At 45.3% G+C, this 22,735-nt stretch overlaps 1 protein-coding gene across 3 annotated transcripts in view; it reads left to right on the top strand.

The window, feature by feature from the left end:
* GRHL1 (grainyhead like transcription factor 1) overlaps positions 1-22,735 on the top strand; it is a 98,263-nt gene that overhangs the window by 11,090 nt on the left and 64,438 nt on the right. For all 3 annotated transcript variants that reach the window (XM_086926353.1, XM_086926354.1, XM_086926355.1), the window contains exons 4-8: positions 1,173-1,551; positions 4,152-4,219; positions 5,792-5,948; positions 9,368-9,479; positions 10,218-10,312. In XM_086926353.1, the coding sequence (XP_086782479.1) occupies positions 1,173-1,551; positions 4,152-4,219; positions 5,792-5,948; positions 9,368-9,479; positions 10,218-10,312 (811 nt within the window). The remainder of the gene's footprint in view (positions 1-1,172; positions 1,552-4,151; positions 4,220-5,791; positions 5,949-9,367; positions 9,480-10,217; positions 10,313-22,735) is intronic.

Raw genomic sequence — 22,735 nt, 5'->3', positions numbered from 1 at the left:
TCTGCAGTAAAGGTGTGTGTGTGTGTGTAGGGTGGGGGGGGGGTTCATTGTAGAGTTCAGAAGATGCAGTTTTAATAAAAACACGTTAAGTTGTGGTGTGATTTTTATAGTTGCCGACTTCAAGGGTCAGCTAGCAGTGGGCCCTGGTAGGAGTAAGAATGCTCAGGTTTTCTTTACTTTTCATGAAGCAAATGTTGATGAACAAAGGGTTACTGGTGGATCTTATCGGGTTGGTTTGGGGTTGTTCTTATCCAAATGCACTGCTCTGCATGAGACTCCTTAGATGTGTGATGTGTACTGACAGTGATTGATGAAATCTATATTTCAGAGCAACGGTTTCATAATCGAGGTGTCACAATTTATCCCTTTGAATGAAATATGTGGTCATCCAGAGTGCTCGTATCTGCAAAACAAGACCTTCTATCTTTGAAATATTGGGCTTTAAACTACTGTTTGTGCAACTCAAACAACCGTGCGTGTAACTCCTGGTTGATGTCCAGAGTTGGATGAGAGGTAGAAGTATAGGATGCGCCCTCCCTTCTATGATAACCTCCACATCTAGGTATCTTATACAATTAACTGGTCTCTCTGTTCTCCCTGTAACTTACTGTAGGAAAAACAATGTATATAGAGTGAAGCTAAATCTACACCTTTACGAACAACATAGCATTGTGTGATACACACCCACATGCCTTATTTGTGTCATGCTTCATCATCCGGTATCATTCTGCTCCCTAAAAACCAAGATGGGCTCAGCTATGTTCTAGGAAGCATTTAGGATTATTCTCTTGCTGGAGGTCTAACAATATATATACATATAAACACACAAGTATCCCTCTGTTTGCGGGGTTTCTGGTATGATTATCATTTTCCCTCTCGATTTCTACTGGGACTTTCTCAGTGAGACACATGAGTTAGTCCTGCTTCAAAACATGGAATCTACTGTTGTCGAACATTCTTAATGGCCGTGCGTATCACATTTCCACAGGTGTATGAAGATCCACCAGTGGGGATGCAGAGTTTCTGTGCCTCCATTATAACAGCATAGTAGTACCCTCCTGTTAAAAGCATTGGAATGAAACAAACCGAAGATGTGAAATGACCAACCATATTTCCTCCATGCTTCTCCCTCCCAATAACAAGAAATCTATTGTGTGTATTTTGTTTTAAAGGAATGGGATGGCAAATTTGTCTGAACAGTCATTGATTGCCCCTGGAGAAAATAGGGTGCAGGTTCTGAAAAGTGTGCCCTTCAATATTGTTCTTCCGACTGGTAACCAGCTCAGCCATGACAAGCGGGGGCAACTAACGACGCCGGATACCACAGTGACCGTCTCCATTGCAACAATGCCAACACATTCCATCAAAACGGAAATGCAGCCCCACGGCTTCACGGTGGGCATCCCACAGTCTGTGTACCACCCAGAGGCCACAGACCGCATAGTTGTGTTTGATCGAAACAGTGACCAGTTCAGCGCTCAACCTGCAAACGCCCAGAGGAGGACTCCTGATTCCACCTTCTCCGAGACCTTTAAAGAAGAAGTGCAAGAGGTGAGGCTAGCCTATAGCACCGTCTGTGTTTTCTGTTCTTTCTTGTGCCACACTGCCATGGCTCGTGGTGAGATCGCGTTACCCAGCCATTGTTGTACAAAGTCCAAATCCCAGACCAGTGGATTTAGCAGTAGGACATCCGGGCACAGGGGTATAATTTATGAAATGTAGCTGTCGGAACTGAAAATCCTTATCAAAAGATGTTGGCTAATCTTACAGTTGCCTAAAAGATGGTGGAAGTAAATGCTAAATGCAATCCCTGTTAAAGAAAACTGAAATGCGTTCAAGGTTCCGTTTCCCTGTCATAGTTTTTTGTCTGCTTTCTTGTTGAAGGTTTTGGTCAGTTATGAGTGAAAGCGTGGCAGCCAAATATACGGCTGTAAATTGTTTTTGTGCTGGATTTACTGTGCAAAGGTACGGTCCCTTTTATCCTAGGACTCTGATGCTCAGCTGGCTATTATTTGCAATTGTTGGCAACTACGTTTTACTTCCAAATTGCATGTCATGGTCTAAACTTACATAAATCTAATTTGGTTACGAGTAGCATCTGTGTTTCACAACCTGGTCACAATATACTTTTTTTTTTTAATGCATTCTAATTTTTATTGCTCGTTTTTGTAGGATTAGAATAGTTGAGAACAGATAAGGGCTACTTGATCCAACCAGTCTTCCCACTTCCATACCTCACGGCTAACCTGTCTGGCAGGTCACTTCTGCCCTTGAGTATCTTACACCTGCCCGCGTGCCGCTCTACACTCTCCACCCACCTGGAGGCTGGGCGCCAACTACATCTGATAATAACTTGCCTTTTATACATCGCTTCATGCACTGTAAATGAGTGTTACTAGCTATTTCTCTACCATGCTGGTCACCGTTTTACTGCCGGGAGAAGAGTGAAGCATGACAGATCTTATAAATAAATGAACAGAACTTTGTTAAATATAGCACGTGCTTGAATCCATGTTTTTCCACTGTGTTTTGAACATAGAGCCAAAAGTAAACTGGAGATGTGAAATAATGTAACACTTGGATAAAAACGAGTTGTTTTGTTAAAATTGAGTCTTATCCTCTAAATTTCTATAAAAGAGTGGGAGGTATAAACTCAACGCCATAGGCTCAACCTGGTCTGTCTATGGTTCCACTTTCATTTTCTCTGAAATACTTACGTTGCATTACCGGTCCAGCAAGTTTTCATTGTCTTGCCTAGCACAAGGTTTCTACCTCTCTGAAAAGACTCACTTCATTTCCACCCTCCCCTTTATAGACTATCCAAACTCCTTCCTGCTAGAACCATCATAAAATAATCCACCATTCTGGCATAGCTGGCTTCCATAAAGACCCCCCTCGGTTTGTGCCAACCCTGATGCTGGCACAATACAGACCAAATGAAATGTCTACGGTTTTGCTGTGACATGTCATCTGATCTTCAACTGTACAGTTGTTCACACTTCATAAACTATAAAAATGACAAAATGAATCCTGCTTTGGTAGATCCTGTGGCCGATGGGAGCCCCCATCACCCAGGCCCCCCGTTCAACCGGAGATGTCTGCATTTCTGTGAGGTATGAGACGTCTAAGGACCCCATACCACATTCTGCAGGAAAGCCTCGTCATTTTACAGTACATCAATGCCGTCAGTCACATAACTTTATTGGCCATAAAAGTACAATTATTAAAAGCATTTCGTGAATAAATAGAACATCATTACAAGATTTAGGGATTTTCGAGCAAGATACTACATAGGGTACACACCAGTGCTAAATTACATAAAACAAATATGAAAGGGCTAATGGTTCTTAGGCAAAAAACGAAAGTTTTTAAAATAGTTAAAAGATATATGATGAGGGTAAGGAAGTTATGTTGAGGGATTATTACAACAGTGTAACAAAAGCCGCCTGTAGCCGTTGTCAGAGCTACTGATCTTTGCTGTCTCAAGGGAATGATCAATTATTTTAGCTAAACCTGCGATTCGCCTCCATCTCACAGAAGGGCTTCTTGACGTCCACAGGCCTCGATTCTAAAACTGCTTTCATTAACCGCATCGCTGCGGCGGCTTTTCCCGCTGTGTGCAGCATTTTTTAAATTACCGCGTTACGTGACGAGCTCAGCTCGTCATCCTCACACGTCAGGTAAGCCTGATGACGAGCTGAGCTCGTCATCCGCATCGAAGTGGTTAACCTCGCCGGCTTGAAACTGTGCATAGGCCACAGACCAAATTGGTTTGTGCTTTGTCTCACAAGAATCCACCTTAATCCGGAGAGTCAGAGATGGTAAACCACTAATTGCCACCTAGACCTGCACCTGTTTAATGCTTAGGGTTTCACCTAATATAGAGGCCCTTTTGAAGGCGCTAGAAACGCCCTTGCCTAGACAGCTCACACAAGCGCTGGCCTCTACCAGAGGCCTTCATCTCATGGCTGAGGGTAGGGTCGGTGGAAGATGGCGGATGAGTCCAGCGACATAACTGCGCCATTAAAGATCTTTTAGCTTTTCGTTTGTCATTCCCTACTCCAAATGCGCATGCTCCGAAGTGCTTTACTGATTTGATGGCTGAAGTGTGCTTGTTTATCTTGTGATCGAGCATTTCTATTGTATTTCAGTCGTTCTTCCCACCTGAGCTGAATCTGCGGATGGGTTCGGAGGACTATGGCTTCGAATCAGTTGCTGGGTAAGTATCTTCAGGCTGTTTATGCTCTTGGACATTATTTTACATTCAACTCTGACGTGTTACCCTCCTTGCACGGCTGTGGAGAGATGTCATGGGTTGGGTGGCTGGCCGTGTGGATGGCAAGTGGCCTTAAGCTTAAGAGTCTTTCATTGGAGAGTTACAACCAGTGGTTCATTTGTAAAAAAAGAAAGTGTAGGGGCCAACTTATTTCTGAAGAAGCCACCAGGGCTCACATCTACTGTGTTTACTAAGGCTGCTAAATGTCAATTTTGTTAACTATCACACTACTACAAGTGTAACATTTTGCCCTATTCCAAGCCATCTTGAGTTGTAAGGATGGACTAGATGTGCTGCTAGTTCATTTAATTTTTTAAATATATGAACCTGTGAGATACTTTGCTGGTCGTTAAAAATTTCAGACAGTCAGTCGCCATGTGGTGGACTGTCATTCTAAAGTGCTGGTGTTTATAAATAAGTGCTGATGCCGAGCTCCGGCAAACACCGGTACAAAATAGCCATTGGTTTAAACCTATTATAATCACTGCAACATTGTCTTGAACAAAGCCCTAGAATAAACCCGCATGTTCTTGCCAAACTTACATTTCATCGAGCTTTGGACTAAAGATAACCCTTTTTTATTGCTAGAATAGACCCCATAGTAGAAAAAAAATACTTTGTGTTTTCTGTTGTCAGTGTGCTCTCAATTTTTTTGTTATACAAAGAGGGAGAATGTACTGATGAATTATAATACATATATGTATTGGTCTTTTTAATTAGGACTACTCGCTGTAACTCTTATGTGCTTAAGGTTCTGTGGCAGTAATTCATTTTCGTACCTTCACATGGTTATGACGCTCTATGTAAGTGGAACTGGAGCAGCTCTGGGTGCACTGGTCTTTGTAGAAACACTAAATAAAACCACTGAAATAATAAAATACAGTAAAATAACTTGACTAAAGATTTCAGCGAGGTGAGTCTCCATGTTTTCCTTAAATCCGGAGGAATGAACCGTTGGTCACAAGCTCTGGTTCCTTACTACATATATTGTGTTAATATGCTTATGTGCAGGGCCACTAGAATTACGTTGCATGAAGGGCCAAATTATGCGGCAGAGTTTAGTAAATTATGCAGGAAAAAAAGACAAATTATTCTGCACATTTTGTGATATTATTACTTTATTTCGTCTTTTTTTAACGCTTTTTAACAATGTCTCGTCATTGGTTGCACCTCATTAGTACCCGTTTAGCACCCACATATAGCAATAAGCAACAGAAAGGTGACCAGTCAACTTTTGCAAAGAGACTTCCACCGTGCAGCAACAAGTGTCACTGTTTATTTACTAACTTTTGAACCGTTTAAGTTACAAACAGAATTGTTTGTTAAAATCTGCAGATTAAGAGGCAGGTGATGAAATATGCAGTGGATCTATGAATATGTGAAAAATGCAGCAGCCACACAATTGCATAATTCCAGTCGCCCTGCATATGTGTGATCAGTTTTGGGCTTTGGCAATGAGAAACGAAAGTGTAAAACTTAATAAATCTCTATTTTGTCAAAACGTTTTTCCTTTAGCAACAACTTTGAATATACATTGGAAGCCTCGAAGTCCCTTCGCCAGAAGCCAGGAGACAACACAATGACCTATCTTAACAAGGGACAGTTTTATCCAATCACCCTCAAGGAAGTTAGTGGCAACAAAGGGATACATCACCCAATCAGCAAAGTCCGGGTGAGGCTTATGTCCATTTTATAGGTGGCTGTTGAAAATTTGACTGTGAAATGATTGGTTGGCTAATCAGATACCCTAAAAAGAGTACCTTTTTTCAAAACTTCGGACAGGATCTCCGGCTCAATGTAGTAACACATTTTTAAGCATCTGCTAATGTCAAGAATCATCTCCTTTTACAGTATCCTCCTGTAGGCTGTCACTGGAGTGTGCAGCAGAGAGTTTCTGTGCGAAGAACAAAAAACCCTCTGTGTACCATTATTTAAAGTTCGTTAATTAAAAACATTACGAGGTGCCCATAGTCTAAAATGCATATGTGCTGCAGATTTGAGTAGTGCCTCACATGGATGGCACTCCAGGGTTAAATTGCCAGAATGTGTCTTTCCTCAACCCTTTATAAGCACTTGTTTGCATAGTTAGTAGGTCTACCTATGTTTTAGGGATAGACAGGCATACATGGCCATATTAAAGGTGTACAAATATAAAAAGGAAATACAGATGCTCACTCAGTCAACACGACCGGTGCCCTTGCAAAAACAGACATTGTCAAGTGATCCTTTCTTGTGTGATGTGCACTTTACTAATATGTTAAAAGAACTACAGTAAGTAAAGTAAATTATATTTGAAAGTTCATCTCTAAGATACAGTCTTAATTAGTGGCCGGTTACATGGAAAATGAAGAATGTGGGCATTCTAGGCATGCCATGCTTCCTCTTTACCCCTCTGTCTAATGACGAAGACTGGTGATTGAAATGAAAGAGCCATTGCAGGCCCTCACTGTCCCAAAGCATACCCTTCCTATTCAAAAGCGCTTGTGTTCTCACACTTAAAGTACGTAGTGGTCGCTCGTATTGTGTAGTGGTGGGGTGGTGGAGAGGGAATACAAAAACATATATAAATATATAAAATTGCACTTACCTGATCCAACAGCCATCGCCTTGCTCCTGATGCTCGCCTCCCAGACGTCCAGGAACTGCTGCACACTGCGCAGGCTCTCAAATGCCTATCCCAGAATAGCATTCCCAGCAAGAGGGCAGCACTGGAATTGGTCCAAGTGCCCTGGTTCGGTGCTCAGGCATGGACTGGGAGCCTGTGTTGGCTCTCCACCCAGCTGTAAGACATTGCTCAGGTTGGAGAAAGGCTAAGTGCACATGGCGGATTGGCCTGCCCCCAAGGGCCGGCCAAACCATCATGCACACTTAGAAGTGTTAGAAGTGCCCACTCGTCCCTGGTGCTGCAGTGTCAGTAAGGATGGCCCCGCCCTTCCCTGGCTTGCAGCCTGCAGGCCGAAAAATAAAATGATAATAAAAATGTTCTATTATCATTACATTTTTCGGTCGCCTCTACTGGCTTTCGCTGGAGGGGGGGGTGGGTGCGACGCATCTCCGCCATAACGGAGGAGCTGCCCCAGCTGAAAGTGCTGCACACTGCTGATGAGTTGGGGTTATTTTTTTCAGATAAAATAACTGAATACTCTGAATCCAACTGTATTCAATATTTAATGCAGAGTTCAGGACCCTCCTGTACCCGTAGACTCCTCACTCACACCGGTAGACATCTCCGCAGGCACCCTAGCCTCGGACCAACGCTCAGACCCCTCCTGCGATCTTCACCACTCTGTAGGGCCATGTTATTTCCATTCAGCTGATTGACCCGTCTCAAGCATGTCTTTCTCCTCTCAGATCTATAGAGGCACTTCATCTCTCTTACCAGATTACCAGCCAACAGAATTAACTTACAGTGATAGTTTTAAGATGAGGGAGGGCAGGGCGAACCAGTCTCGTCTCTTATCTCAAACCTACCCAATGGAGCTAATTCTTCTTACTGGAATAACATACCATTCTGCAGAATACAAAGGAACAGATGTATTGTGGTCTGTTACAGTCACAGGCACAGAGCAAGCCAGCTCACTTTTCCAACCAACCCACAGTTTTAGTGTCCTAATCTAGTCCTCATTCTCTTTAACATCTCCAAGAGCTTTTTCACTCCTCTTTGTTAAAAGCCACACACTAGACATAGCGAGACTTCCTACAATTCAAAGCCTTTCTTGAAATTTCCTCTGCCAGAACCACCACCACCCTGTCACTGAGAAAATGTCATGCTGACACTCCCCTTTCCTGTCACTGACCCATTTCCTGTCCAAGCCCTCCTGCTGTCTTGTTACTTTTGCTTCTCACCTCTCCCATTCACCTTAATATCCTGTCTGGTCAATGTGAGTATGGAAAACTGGCTGTTGCTTCTGAAACTTTCGTAGGGCTGTTGGCGGAGTAGAGACAGCCTTGCATGTGACTATCTGTTCTTCAATCCTAGCAGTATTTCAAAGCCTTCGGAAGTGAAGGAAGTTACTTTTCTTGATGCCCACTTCCCTGCATTTCTGCTTCTTTACCGTCTGCAGTAGCCTGAATTTTATTCAATGTACGAACAGAGGTAATGGAACTTAATGCTTGCACCATAGATAAAGGGCTTGAAACAACCAACAGGTGTTCAGCACAACTGGCATTTGAGGAAAGGATAAAACGAGAGCAACCCACAAAACCATTTTGTTAATGAACATATTTTTATGTTCATCTTACTGTGTTTCTTAGCTTAACTTAAGTTGCTTATTCCATGCACTTTATCTATAGGTAGAACACTAGGTCAGTAATCCCATTACAAAGTTCCCGTCACTGCCAACAGCATGGAAGGGGGAATTAAGGGAAAGGGAAAAGGGAACAGAAAACATAACGTGCATTTGTAAAGCAGATGTTCACCCAGAAGGGTATTCTGCTGTTAATAACAGATGTATATTGGTACACCAATCAGTCGTACTCAATCGACCTCAGAAGGATGAAAGGAACCACTGGGATTTGAACCTGTGACCATGAGGTCAAACACAGGCCCCAACAGTGGATACATTAGTCCACCAAGCCAAAAGACTTGGCTTGTAAAGAGTAGACTCATCATATATAAATGAAATGGCTGTATGCCTGGTAACTCCATATGTCATGAAGGAGAGTTGTGCTCAACCATTGTCTCATAATTGGGCCTGATGCATACATGAATGACACTTATGACAACCAATAACTAAGGTGTGCTGATCTTTTGGCCCTCTCAGTATCTAGATAGTATTAGGAAGTATTAGTATCCAGACGTATACAGAAAAATTATTTATAATAAATAACCTATAAATGCACATAGTGGAATGCCTCCATAAATACACATGTCCATACTGTTGGTGCTATTATGTCACCCTCAGGGCCACATATGTAGCTGAGCAAATGAAGCGAGCCAAGGAAATTCAATACAAGTCGCTACAAAACATGCAGCAGCACTCAATGCTTTTTTTTACCAACTACAATAATATACATTTTTAGTAAATGCCCATTTCTCTGGAATAAGCTTTGTGGTATTGTTAAGTATCTCTTTTGTTTTGTTTTGTCTAGAGTGTGATCATGGTTGTGTTTGCTGAAGATAAATGTCGAGAGGATCAGCTCAGGCACTGGAAGTACTGGCACTCGCGACAACACACCGCTAAACAAAGATGCATTGACATAGGTAAGGCACTTCCTCCCCCCTCCCCTAAAATCTTTAATTACTGGTGCCAAACCTTGAACCTAGTTTTCTTTGGCAGCACTCGTGCTCTCTGCTCAAATGCAATTTTGAAATAGACCTTTAAAAAAAACCACACAATGGCCCAAAGTGCCCTCCCTTTCAGCTTTAGAATTACACCTGCAGTCTGCGTAAAATGTCTTCCCCCGAATCCAACCTCTAAACCTTGGTACAGTAGGAAACAAGTTCTTATTGTGAGCCTCTCCTTCAAACTCCCTATACCTGGAAATGCCTTTTCAGCTCTTTAAAAAGGAAACTACCATCTGTTTGCAGACGAGCGGATGGTGGCCATGTTCCAAGCATCGGAGTGTGCAAGCCAGGCCTCGGCCCAACCTTCTTTGAAGAAAGGCCAGATTAATCACCTGCTCGTGAAACAAAACTCACATGCAGATCCTTGTTTACTATATAAGAGTTTCTATGAAGAGCTGTATCTTCGTCATGGGAGGTGGATTTGCTAATACTGCTACATCGCAGAACCCCGCCTGTACCTGTCAGGCATGCGTCACATGCATTCCCCTTTTTTTCCCAAAGATTTTATGAGCAATGCATAACTGGTGATGAAAGATCCACCCAAGATTTGTTCCAGTCTAGTTATGTTAACCCTTGGGGAACTGCAGCTTAGGGAAGTGTTTTTGTTGGCAGTAATCATTAAGATATATATATATTTATTTTTTGCCTTGACAGCGGACTATAAAGAGAGCTTCAATACCATCAGTAACATTGAGGAGATTGCCTACAACGCTATATCGTTTACGTGGGACATTAACGACGAAGGAAAGGTAGGGAATGACCTTGAGCTTTGATTGTGATGAAGGAAATGTAGGAACAAATGATTTTTTTTTAAAACATACCTGGGAATTTCTGAAAATCAGTGCTTTGAGAAATGGAATCTAACATCATTCACTAAAGGTAACATCCTTTAGAAAATGGCAAAAGTGATTATTAGATGCTTGGGTAAAAGTCCTGGAGGTCATCTGCTGCCCCTACAATGTATCCTTGCGTATAAGGCCCATCAAACGTGCTCTGGCCAGCTTTTTCACCGAGAAAGTTAAATAAAAATGGCAATTTTAACCATGCAGCGCCTTAAACACTCGGCCTTTACAACGCAAATCTTTACCACACATATGTCTTTACCATGCATGGTAAGTATAGTTAAGGTAAATACATATATATATATATATATATATATATATATATATATAATCACACAGCTTCTCTCCCATCGAAAGAAGAAAGGGACACAGCGGGGCTCGTCAGGACCTTTATTGGAAAGAAATCGGCATGACCGGTTTCGGCGTTAGCCTTTCTCAAATGCCTCTGTTCACCTCCATTGGTCCCAGTAAGTGTTTATAAGGCTCCTCCTACGCAGTGGTGAAGGGCCCAGCTGCAGCTCGTTATCGCGCCGACTCCTCAGCAGCCCCAGCCAAGGACTGCGAGTACCATCATGCACCTTAGTTCTCATCCAACGTGCTGCAGTGGAAAAATGATGGCGAAAATTCTGGGGATAAAAGTCCTCAGGTCCCCTACTTCCTAACCTCCTTGTCTGATGTCTTCCAAAGCTGGGGATGCAATAACAATGCAGGCGCCCCTCTGAGAAGTCTCGGACCGCCAGCTGGCAGCAGCTGCTTGAAAGAGGAAGGCAGGAGGGCGGGCTGTGACGATCCGATACCTCGGGTGAACAAAACTCAGTTTCCTGATGACCTGTGCCATTCACAGCCTCTTGTCGGAAGGGTCCCTTTAAAGCGTGCCACAGGATGCACGCTAATTGTACCACACAGCTTCTCTCCCATCGAAAGGAGAAAGGGACACAGCGGGGCTCGTCAGGACCTTTATTGGAAAGAAATCGGCAAGACCGGTTTCGGCGTTAGCCTTTCTCAAATGCCTCTGTTCACCTCCATTACTCCCAGTAAGTGTTTATAAGGCTCCTCCTACGCAGTGGTGAAGGGCCCAGCTGCAGCTCGTTATCGCGCCGACTCCTCAGCAGCCCCAGCCAAGGACTGCGAGTACCATCATGCACCTTAGTTCTCATCCAACGTGCTGCAGTGGAAAAATGATGGCGAAAATTCTGGGGATAAAAGTCCTCAGGTCCCCTACTTCCTAACCTCCTTGTCTGATGTCTTCCAAAGCTGGGGACGCAATAACAATGCAGGCGCCCCTCTGAGAAGTCTCGGACCGCCAGCTGGCAGCAGCTGCTTGAAAGAGGAAGGCAGGAGGGCGGGCTGTGACGATCCGATACCTCGGGTGAACAAAACTCAGTTTCCTGATGACCTGTGCCATTCACAGCCTCTTGTCGGAAGGGTCCCTTTAAAGCGTGCCACAGGATGCACGCTAATTGTACCACACAGCTTCTCTCCCATCGAAAGAAGAAAGGGACACAGCGGGGCTCGTCAGGACCTTTATTGGAAAGAAATCGGCATGACCGGTTTCGGCGTTAGCCTTTCTCAAATGCCTCTGTTCACCTCCATTAGTCCCAGTAAGTGTTTATAAGGCTCCTCCTACGCAGTGGTGAAGGGCCCAGCTGCAGCTCGTTATCGCGCCGACTCCTCAGCAGCCCCAGCCAAGGACTGCGAGTACCATCATGCACCTTAGTTCTCATCCAACGTGCTGCAGTGGAAAAATGATGGCGAAAATTCTGGGGATAAAAGTCCTCGGGTCCCCTACTTCCTAACCTCCTTGTCTGATGTCTTCCAAAGCTGGGGACGCAATAACAATGCAGGCGCCCCTCTGAGAAGTCTCGGACCGCCAGCTGGCAGCAGCTGCTTGAAAGAGGAAGGCAGGAGGGCGGGCTGTGACGATCCGATACCTCGGGTGAACAAAACTCAGTTTCCTGATGACCTGTGCCATTCACAGCCTCTTGTCGGAAGGGTCCCTTTAAAGCGTGCCACAGGATGCACGCTAATTGTACCACACAGCTTCTCTCCCATCGAAAGAAGGAAGGGACACAGCGGGGCTCGTCAGGACCTTTATTGGAAAGAAATCGGTATATATATATATATATATATATATATATATATATATATATATATATATATATAATATAATATATATTTGAGGACTGGGTATGTGTATAAGGTGATATGGGTTGGTTTAGGGGTGGGTAAAAGTATTCTGTTGTAAGGATGTCTGTAGTTTTAAGGGGTGGGTAGGGATATAGGGTGATAACATTATTTTTAGGGTTTGGGGTAGGGGTATAGGGAGGTAAGGGTAATTAAGAAAGGGATATTTGGAGGCTGTTCCTACCCCAATGAAACTGAAATCAATTCATTTCTGTAAACAAATAAAAAGGGAGGTGGCTTGAGAGGGTCTCCCCCCCTAAAATTGAAATTGTAATGTACAACCGTAGGCCAAGATATACTCAACTTCATCCTTGACAGTCATTGGGAGAAATAATATCATGTGAGTACCCTGATGAAGGAAGAGACTGTATGATACAGTTGGAATGGAAGTCAGATGTGTCAGCAATGCATTAAGTTTTGATGCCAAGATTCTGAAGTGCTATGCTGACAACTCGCATACATTTGTATGTCCTAGACCAGCAGGACTAGTTTGTAATGATTTTTGACTGATGAACACATGAACGAGTTTGTTGGAAGGACACAAGAGCCGACCTCTCCTCACAACTCCATTGAGCCCCTGTGTAGATAAATTCACAACTGCTGACAATTCTGGCTAAACTTTCATAGATGAGGTGAGGACAGCAAGAAGCAACACTCCCTCAATACATACAACACTTCATCTGGAAAATCACACAGCCAGGAGACGTTGATTTGACCACACTCACATGGGTGAGGTGGAAGGTATCATGACTCATCCAACATTCTAACCCCTACCTTGCCCCCACCCCACCCTATTGGGAAAATCTGCAGCAGGGCACAAGTTGGGGGTACACGCAGGTACACGGAATCCACCCACTATTTTCACAGGGTGGACGCTGTCCCCCGTCACGAACTTGGGACCCACAGAAATATGCTGAACTTGTCCCAGTATTATTTTCAGACACTTGGGCACGCTCAGCAGCGCCTGCACGTTGACCACTTTCGATTCCGAGCAGCAATATGCAGGCAGCTAGGTTGTTTTTTTTCCCCTCCAGCTGGGCCAAGTTACGGGGCCATCAGGCCTCCTTTTGTTTGAATATCCTGACTGTAGGCAGCCTGAAACCTCACACTTAAATGTAAATGCCACAGAGGGGAAACAAAGGCACGCAGCTTGTTATCTCTTCACGGGTACTTAAGAGAGGCATGCTGTTGCCATTGGTCAGTCCTTGTATATAAGAGATGCATGCAGTGTAAGAATGTCAGATTTATTGGTCTGTCCCAGTATTTACACTATTAACAATTTCAATAGCACTATTTTATTTCTTTTATAGCGCTACGCAACTCAATGCAGGGTGTCCGAGTTCTTTACGTAACATACACATTATACATTGACAATAAATCCTGTACATGTGTAAATCAATGTACAAGATGAATTACATGAGACCAGGTTGCAAAGTGTAGAAGTTGCATGTCCTTCATAGCTCACTGCTATATTACAAGGATTACTATTTATGAACTGCAGATAACAAAAGGATCTCTGTGTAAAAGCAGTTGCCCACTTTACTATCTACATAAAATAAAAATCTGTCACCTGCATGTTACGTGATGTGCTTTGCATGAGACACATTAACCTGCTATGCTACTTTGATTCAAATCTGTGACTTCGCAACACACAGATCTCTCCAGCAAATATGTTAACCTCCAGAGTTATCACCATTATCAATCAATCAATCAATCAATCAATGACATTTATAGAGCGCACTACCTACCCGTAGGGTCTCAAGGCGCTTAGGGGGAGGGGGGTGCCGTTACTGCTCGAACAGCCAGGTCTTGAGCTTCTTCCTGAAGGAGAGGTGGTCTTGGGTCAGGCGCAGGTCGGCCGGGAGGGAGTTCCAGGTCTTGGCGGCCAGGTAGGAGAAGGACCTTCCTCCTGTTGTGGCTCTACGGATGCGTGGAACGGCGGCGAGGGCGTGGCTGGCAGATCGGAGGTGGCGTTTGGGAGCGTAGAAGTTGATTCGGTTGTTGAGGTAGCTCGGGCCTTGATCGTGTAGGGCTTTGTGTGCGTGGGTGAGGAGCCGGAAGGTGATTCTTTTGTTGACGGGGAGCCAGTGCAGGTCTCTCAGGTGTCCGGAGATGTGGCTGTTCCGTGGGATGTCGAGGATGAGTCTGGCTGAGGCGTTCTGGATCCGCTGGAGTCTCTTCTGGAGCTTGGCGGTGGTTCCGGCGTAGAGTGCGTTGCCGTAGTCCAGTCGGCTGGTGACGAGGGCCTGGGTGACGGTCTTCCTGGTCTCGGTGGGGATCCACCAGAAGATCTTTCGAAGCATGCGCAGGATGTTGAAGCACGACGAGGAGACGGCGTTGACTTGCCTGGTCATGGAGAGGGAGGAGTCCAGGATGAAGCCCAGGTTGCGTGCGTGGTTCGTCGGTTTGGGTGCGGTGCCCAGGGCGGGGGGCCACCAGGAGTCGTCCCAGGCAGAGGGCGAGGAGCCCAGGATGAGGACCTCCGTCTTGTCTGAGTTCAGTTTCAGGCGGCTCGTCGTCATCCACTCGGCTACCTCTTTCATCCCTTCGTGCAGGTTGGCTCTGGCGGCGGCGGGGTCGTTGGTCAGGGAGAGGATCAGCTGGGTGTCGTCGGCGTAGGAGATTATGTTGAGGTTGTGTTGGCGTGCGATGGCCGCGAGGGGGCTCATGTAGACGTTGAAGAGGGTAGGGCTCAGCGAGGATCCTTGAGGGACGCCGCAGATGACTTCGGTGGCCTCTGACTTGTACGGTGGTAGGCGGACTCTCTGTGATCTTCCGTCGAGGAAAGAGACGATCCATTCCAGTGCCTTCTCCTGGATTCCGACGTTGCTGAGGCGCTGCACTAGGGTGCGGTGGCAGACCGTGTCGAAAGCCGCGGAGAGGTCTAGGAGGATGAGGGCCGCTGTTTCTCCGTTGTCCATCAGGGCTCGGATGTCGTCGGTGGCGGCGATGAGGGCGGTCTCGGTGCTGTGGTTGGCACGGAAGCCGGACTGCGAGGGGTCGAGGGATCCATTCGTCTCGAGGAAGGCGGACAGCTGTTTGTTGACGGTCTTCTCGATGACTTTGGCTGGAAACGGGAGTAGTGAGATGGGGTGGTAATTCTTGAGTTCGGTGGGGTCTGCCGTAGGTTTCTTGAGTAGAGCGCTGAGTTCGGCGTGCTTCCAGCTCTCGGGGAAGGTGGCGGTGTCGAATGAGGTGTTGATAATGTCCCACAGGTGGGGTGCGATGACAGCGTCGGCTTTGTTGAAGACGTGGTGAGGGCAGGGGTCGGTCGGAGATCCGGAGTGGACGGAGTTCATCATGCGGACGGTGTCTTCGGTGCTGATCGGGGTCCAGGCTCGGAGAGTGGTGGTGGGCGGCGTTGCTGTGGTCGTGGCGTGGGTCGGATGGGTGCTGAAGCTGTTGTGTATGTCCGCGATCTTGTTGTGGAAGTAGGAGGCGAGGGAGTTGCAGAGGTCTTGCGATGGGGTGATGTTGTTGTTTCCGGCGTTGGGGTTGGAGAGCTCTTTCACGATGTTGAAGAGTTCCTTGCAGTTGTGTGCGTTGTTGTCCAGTCGGTTCTTGAAAGCCGTTTTCTTGGAGGTGCGGATCAGTTGGTGGTGTTTCCGGGTGGCGAGCTTGAGGGTGGTCCTGTTGTCCGGTGTGGGTTCCTTTCTCCAGACATTCTCGAGGGCTCGGCAGTTCTTCTTGGAGCTCTTGAGTTCGTCGGTGAACCATGGGGCTTTCTTACTGCCGGGTCTGCTGGGCGGGGTCCTCAGAGGGGCGAGTTCGTCCGCGCAGTTGCTGATCCACTTCGTGAGGTTGTCGGCGGCCTGGCTGGGGTTCGCTGAGCTGGCCGGAGGGTGCTGGCTCAGGGAAGCGGCGAGCTGGTCGGCTGTGATCTTGTTCCAGCTTCTTCGAGCAACCTGTTGCTGGTGGTGGTGGATCGTCGTTCTTCTGAAGGTGAAGTGGACGCATCTGTGGTCCGTCCAGTGGAGTTCTGTGGCGTGGCTGAAAGCGATGTCTTTGCTGGATGAGAAGATGGCGTTGAGTGTGTGTCCGGCGAGGTGGGTGGGGGTGCTCACCAGTTGCTTGAGTCCAAGGTTGGCGAGGTTGTCGAGCAGGGTGCTGGTGTTGCAGTCGTTGTTCTCCAGGTGGAAGTTGAAGTCCCCCAGGAGGACTATACCCTGAGATTTACTGCACACCTTTCCAGCAGGTGCCTTCACCCATAAAATATTTTTTTAAAATGCAGACTTTGCAACAAATTAAGTAGAATAGATCTACTGCCATGCTTCTACTTGTTTCCAATTTCTTTGTGACCAAGTGTGAAATAATATATATATTAGTTGAGGCCCAGATTTTGCGTCAGGATTGAGCCACTTTGGCACAACCCTGACACCAAATCTTGTTTGTTAAATCTCATAATGTATTTAAATGTACTAATGATATACCTGATAAACATGTATGAGGTCTTAATATCTGATACTATTCCTTGTGATGTCACATCCAGTGAGGTCACTTCCTGTTATGTCACGTGCATTGTCAGTCGTTGTGATATCATGCGCTGAGATGGCACGGGTCATGATTTCACTTGCATACTGCTTCACCTGGTTAGTCTCTCCACTTCTTTTTTTAGGACTTGTGCCCTTGATCTAGGGTGCTCATACACTAGTATTCACTTGCTAATATGAACTAGTGTCAAGAGGCCACAGAGTTAAGGAGCGGTAGTACACCAAACATGTGTAACATTGAAAGTATTAAAAAACTTCTGCCTTACATACAAGCGCGTGGGCACTGGAGAGCGTGGCCACAGGCCTCCAGTCCAGTACAGTCGGCCCTCGAATGTGTCCTTTTTCACTCCATGAAGGAATTCAGTACGGCTCATGAGCTGTCTGTGGCACACTGAGGAAGGGTCAGGGCCGGACTGGGAACCAATACCGGCCCTGGCAAAGTGCTCGGCCAGTCCCCGGGGGTGAGGGGGGTGACTGGGGGGGGGTCGCGACCGAGCTCTTTGACAGTGCCGGTTTTCGTCCGATTTTGTTACAGGGCCGATTTTGCTGCAAAAACGGCCCTGTAACTAAAATGGCCCCCAGGGGGCCAAAACCGGCCCCCACCCTTGCGGCCCACCGGGAAATTGCCCGGTGCCCGCAACGGCCAGTCCAGCCCTGGGAAGGGTGGTGGGCAGGAGGTCAACCTGGGCAGGTATTGTGCTCCTACAATGGAGGGTGCGGTAATAATACCTGTGGGTGCACTCATTTCATCCTTGTATGGGGCCAGATTGAAGAACAGGCCTTCATATGTTCCCAAGGCAAAGGGAAAGCATTGCTTCAGGAGATGCAAGGCCTGAAAAGGAGCGTTTTCTTTTCCGAGGGAAGGGCTTTGTTTGCCGCTCGGAGATCCCTCTCTATTTGATCTCGGTTATTTAGAACAAACTACCGTGAAAAGTCCCATTTCACTCTTGAAACAACAGGAGAGCGGCCTGCCGGTGGGGGCTGCTTCCTGACAATGGCGCAGGGCTGAAGGCGGGGCGCCAGAGGGCGTCGCCCGCGCCAGGTGGGCGGCCGCGGGCTCGCGCCAGGATACTGAGCGGGACCCTTGGCTTTGTCCACAGGCGCGCGCCTCGTGCTCCGAGCCGCATCCCCGGAATGCGCGGGATCCTTCAGTGCTGTGTGTGCTGAGCAAACACCGCTCAGACAGACCTTTCTAAACTCGCTCGCCCGTCACTAAACTAGTAAAACTCAAGGATTAAGGAGAGAACAATGCAGCCGTGATTCGGCCCGGGTAATATTAGTGCCGCTCCTAGGCGCTGTCAGCTTACTCTTCACCTTGAACTGAGAGGGGGCGGCGAGCGTGGGCACTTAAGGGGACTGAGAACGCTGACGTCGGATCCCCCCAGCTGCGTTACCTTATCAGGAGATGGCCGGATTCCTTCATGATGGCTGACCTTTATGTAGAGGTTGCGCCTAAATGATGGAAAGTCCAGGTGACAGACAGTACTTAATGCACACGTTGGACCTTCCCGCCCAGAGCTCGGCGCTGATCATAACATTAAATAGTGGCAGTCTATCACAATTTACAATCAACTCCAATCTAATGACAGGATGGTTGTTTTGGCCATCACAAATCCAGTGTTTACACTTTGAGTATCTATCAGCAACAAGCACCTGAATTCAAATGTGTTCTTGATAAAAGAATGAAAACAAAGTGAGACCGATTGACTTTTCTTATATAGTACTTTTTCAGTCTTGCTGTTTCATAGTACTGTCAGAATCGCATGTATTTATCAAACTCGTTTGCATCCTTTTCGTGTGACTAAAAAGAAAGACCCGTCTGAGTCGCCAGACGAGCTTCAAATTCTCTAGCTTCTAAAAACAACTCTGTAGCAGGTGTATTAACCAACTGATGTACCGCAATTGAGAACTGAGGTACTAGTGGAAATGTTGGTCCATTTTCTTTTCCTTCAGGTTTCAACCGGCACTTGGCTGAGCAGCATATATCACGTGAATGTGCAAAATGAATGTGCTCACCTGTGCCATTTGTTGTGACAACGTTTTTTGTTGCTCGCCAAAAGTAGTTAAACAAATATGCTTTGCAATCTGCAATGGATCCGTGTGATGTCAGTCATTATTGCAGGAGCAGAACATTATGTTGTATTGGGCTGATACTGGTTTGATATCGTGCAAGTTCTGATCATGCATGTCTGCCTTCCTGTCCAGCACTAGTACACGTGTGATATGTGGGTTATCGGAAACATCTACGCCAAATCAGATTCCGAAGTACAATAATTATTTAAGCAGATATATATGAAGCATAAGTGCACCGCTTTTGGAAAGGAAGAGGGATTTCACCTAAAATTATGGAAATAAAACGATTAGAAGGGTAGACATCCATTAAAAATCGTGCAAACAAGTAAATGTGAAAGTGAGGTCAAATGTCGTTATTCTGGAGGAATGATTTTTTCTTACCTCAATGTAAAGCTCACATTGTTTATCCTGATTTCTTTTCTTAATTTATATGTTAATTGTCATGGGTTCACTCCTGCTTATTTGCTGTTCCAACAGAGCAAATAAAATGTTATTACAAAATATAGTGGCGATGAGTAATAATTGATACATTATATAGCAAACTGTACCATTTGTGTGGTCTCTAGGTGTTGCTGACTGATGTTAAGTATTACCCATATCAAAGGTACTCAGTTTATTGTCCTCAGAAGAATGAAAAGCTACTTGGAACCACCAGGATTCGAACCTATGACCTTTAGGTTGCACTCTGATTCTTATAATAACAGCATTAGTCCACTGAGTTGTTTTAGCTTAGCATTGTGATGGTGTAAATTGAAAGCCCTCAATAAAGAGGTGCCAGCATATAATTCAAGAAAGCTGCATGTGGCAAACATCTGCCCTGTATAAGAGACGGAAAAACTCAAGATTGAACACCAAAAGCTGAAAACTAGTAATACATGATCTTAACTTCTGTCATCAAATACGTATAATGATAGAAACAGCAGAAACCTCATCAGCTGTTTGTTCTGTGAATATTGTCATGGAGAGTGCAGCAGGTCGTAGTCTTACAAATCAGCTGGGCTGGTAGGATGGTCTCTGGAAATGGCAATTGTATATGTAAATTGTACTCCTATATAGAGATTACTAACCCTGATGAGGCATTTAAGCACTTTGCTGCAACTTGCACACTACTACCGAGCCCAATATTAGAGGTAAACAGGTAGTAGATTAGCAATATGTGCTTCTTTTTCGTTGTCGGATTAGATGTGTTAAATTGGTGCTCTCGAGATCTCATGCATGTATTCTAGATTTTTTAAATAGGGATAGATTCATTGAAAATGATTAGTAAAGGAAAGATGTGAGATGTTGTTAGGAGTGATAAAAGATGGGATGAGAAGGTAGATAGCATTTTGGAAAGCATGTATGGGAGTCGTTTGTAGTCTGAAAGGTTTAGAATGAGTCGAAGAGTGGAAGAAAAGGAGACATGGAAGTTTCCCCCCTCATAAATACATGTGTGTGTGTGCCCTTGCGTCTGTGTGTACATATATGTGTGTGTGTGTAAACACATATATATATATACACATATCCTTATACAAAGCATAAACCCATCTACATATACCCACATGTATTATTAATATTCACATGGCCAGACATAAGCATATATATGATGCGTAAATATACATTCACTATTATGTTTATTACTTAAAAAAATATATATAAACTTTTTAGCAGCCATTGAAACTTGCACATGGGGGAGGTTATAGGCAGACGTTTTCCCCAAACACTGGTTGGAATGCCTCGATTGACTGATTGAGTGTCGGCAGACCAACTGCAGCGGATGTGATGGATGTGCATTTATTTGCCAATTTCTCATCCTAAAAAGATTTAAGCTTGAATCCTTTTTTGGAGAAACGCAAGTGGTTGTGGTATCCAGGTCAACCAAGACTGTTTCCGAAATAGTTAGAAGTATCAGGCGTCCTTCGAAAGCTCGGTTGTGTTGAACTTTCTCTTTGTGATGGATGTGATGCGTTCAGATGGTACATATCTGACAAAGTTTACCATGATCATAAGAGCTAAGAGCATTAGCGCCTCTGAGCCACAGTAGTGTCCAGACTCGATGGTAGATGTTTCTGATGGGGTGACTTGTGGGGGAAGTCTCTGTGGTAGCCAGGTGCCACCTCTTGAATAAGAGTTGTAGTTACACACATACTGATTAATTGCTGTGTACAATTTGTAGATCCATCTTGGTGTTATTCACAGGCTGCTATTGCAAGTCGCATCGCAAATGTGTTTTTACATAGTGATTGTTGACTGACTTGCTACTCTGTGGTGCTGTTACCTAGTACAGTGCCTTTCATTTTATTTCCCCTCAGTCTTCCTCTTGGAACAAAGTACTCAGCCAACTTCTCTAGTATCAAATCTGATTTAATTCATAAATGTGCGTTATGCAATTTACCGACTGTGCTATCTTAGGGGCCGAGTTAGTTCTATTGGGTAATGGCTTTAGGCCTAGCAGGCATTAAGGGGTTTTGAAGAGATGGAAGTTTTGAAGTATTCGTTCTTAACTTGAAGTTTTCACAGCCTCAGCCCAGTGCTGAGTCTGTGGGTCGGCAGCTCCATGTTCATGTGTACAAAGAGCATGCATCTCTCAAACTGCATGTACCATTGCAGCGTTAAGGCTTCATTTAGTCACCACTGACCCTGCTGTTTGGGATGCAAACACGCTCTGGAAAAACAAAGCAGGTGGTAAGCAGAAGTGTGTGCCCCCCCCCAAAAAAAGCAAGTAACCGTGCACCATCATGGCTTCCTCTGAGTCTAAAGTCTAAAAGTGTTGCAGAAATGGTGCGATGCAGTTATAATTCTTGTAGTGCCCTGCAGCCATTGGTGTGAGCGGAGTAGGGGACTGCTTTCTACGGTGGGAGTGTTGTAGCGTTAATGGAGTGCTCTAGGGTGTTGTGGTGGCAATTAGCCACTTCCCATATTCCAGATACATTAGAAAGCCCTCTTGCCCTCTTACGTTGAAATCCACCAGTTTGAGCTCAAAAGCACTGCACCTGTGTCTTGTGTTTGAGCACACTCGTGGCATATCAAACACAAGTACTGCTCTTAATATGGTCATTTAGAAGCAAAAAGGCTAGTGCTGCCTGGCATAACCTGAAACTTTGCAACCATACACAGAGGCAGCCGCCAGAGGTTCCTGCAAATTAAATATCCTACATTTAATTTGAATAATTCTTGTGAATCAACACCATGTTATGGACTATATACGGTGGTCCACGCCCAATAGGTGCTTAGATTATCTATACATGGGTATAACTGCACCAGTGTCACTTGGTATAAAATAGCGAATTAACGCTGTACATTGTGTTTTTCGTGAAATGCGATTGCCAACCTTTAGGTTTAATCATCAAGTACTTGACAGCTCTGATCACAGCCCCCTTCGTAAGCATCAAGAGCGCAGGTTTGTAGTCTATATACGTTATGATGATAATTGGAAGCTACAATAAACATTGTCCGTTCAATGAAAAGCACGAAAAAAGGGTGCTATAAACGTACTCGTTTCGGGTAGAATCCAGCAAACCCTTATTTGTATAGACACTACCTCAAATGATGTTTATTGATTTTTTTTAATATCCTGATAGGATGATCACTCTTGCTTGATGCA

The sequence above is a fragment of the Lissotriton vulgaris genome, chromosome 6 (genome assembly GCF_964263255.1).
Source record: "Lissotriton vulgaris chromosome 6, aLisVul1.2, whole genome shotgun sequence".
Taxonomy (NCBI): domain Eukaryota; kingdom Metazoa; phylum Chordata; class Amphibia; order Caudata; family Salamandridae; genus Lissotriton; species Lissotriton vulgaris.
Note: the sequence above shows the minus strand (reverse complement) of the source record. Positions and strands in the feature narration are given on the sequence as shown.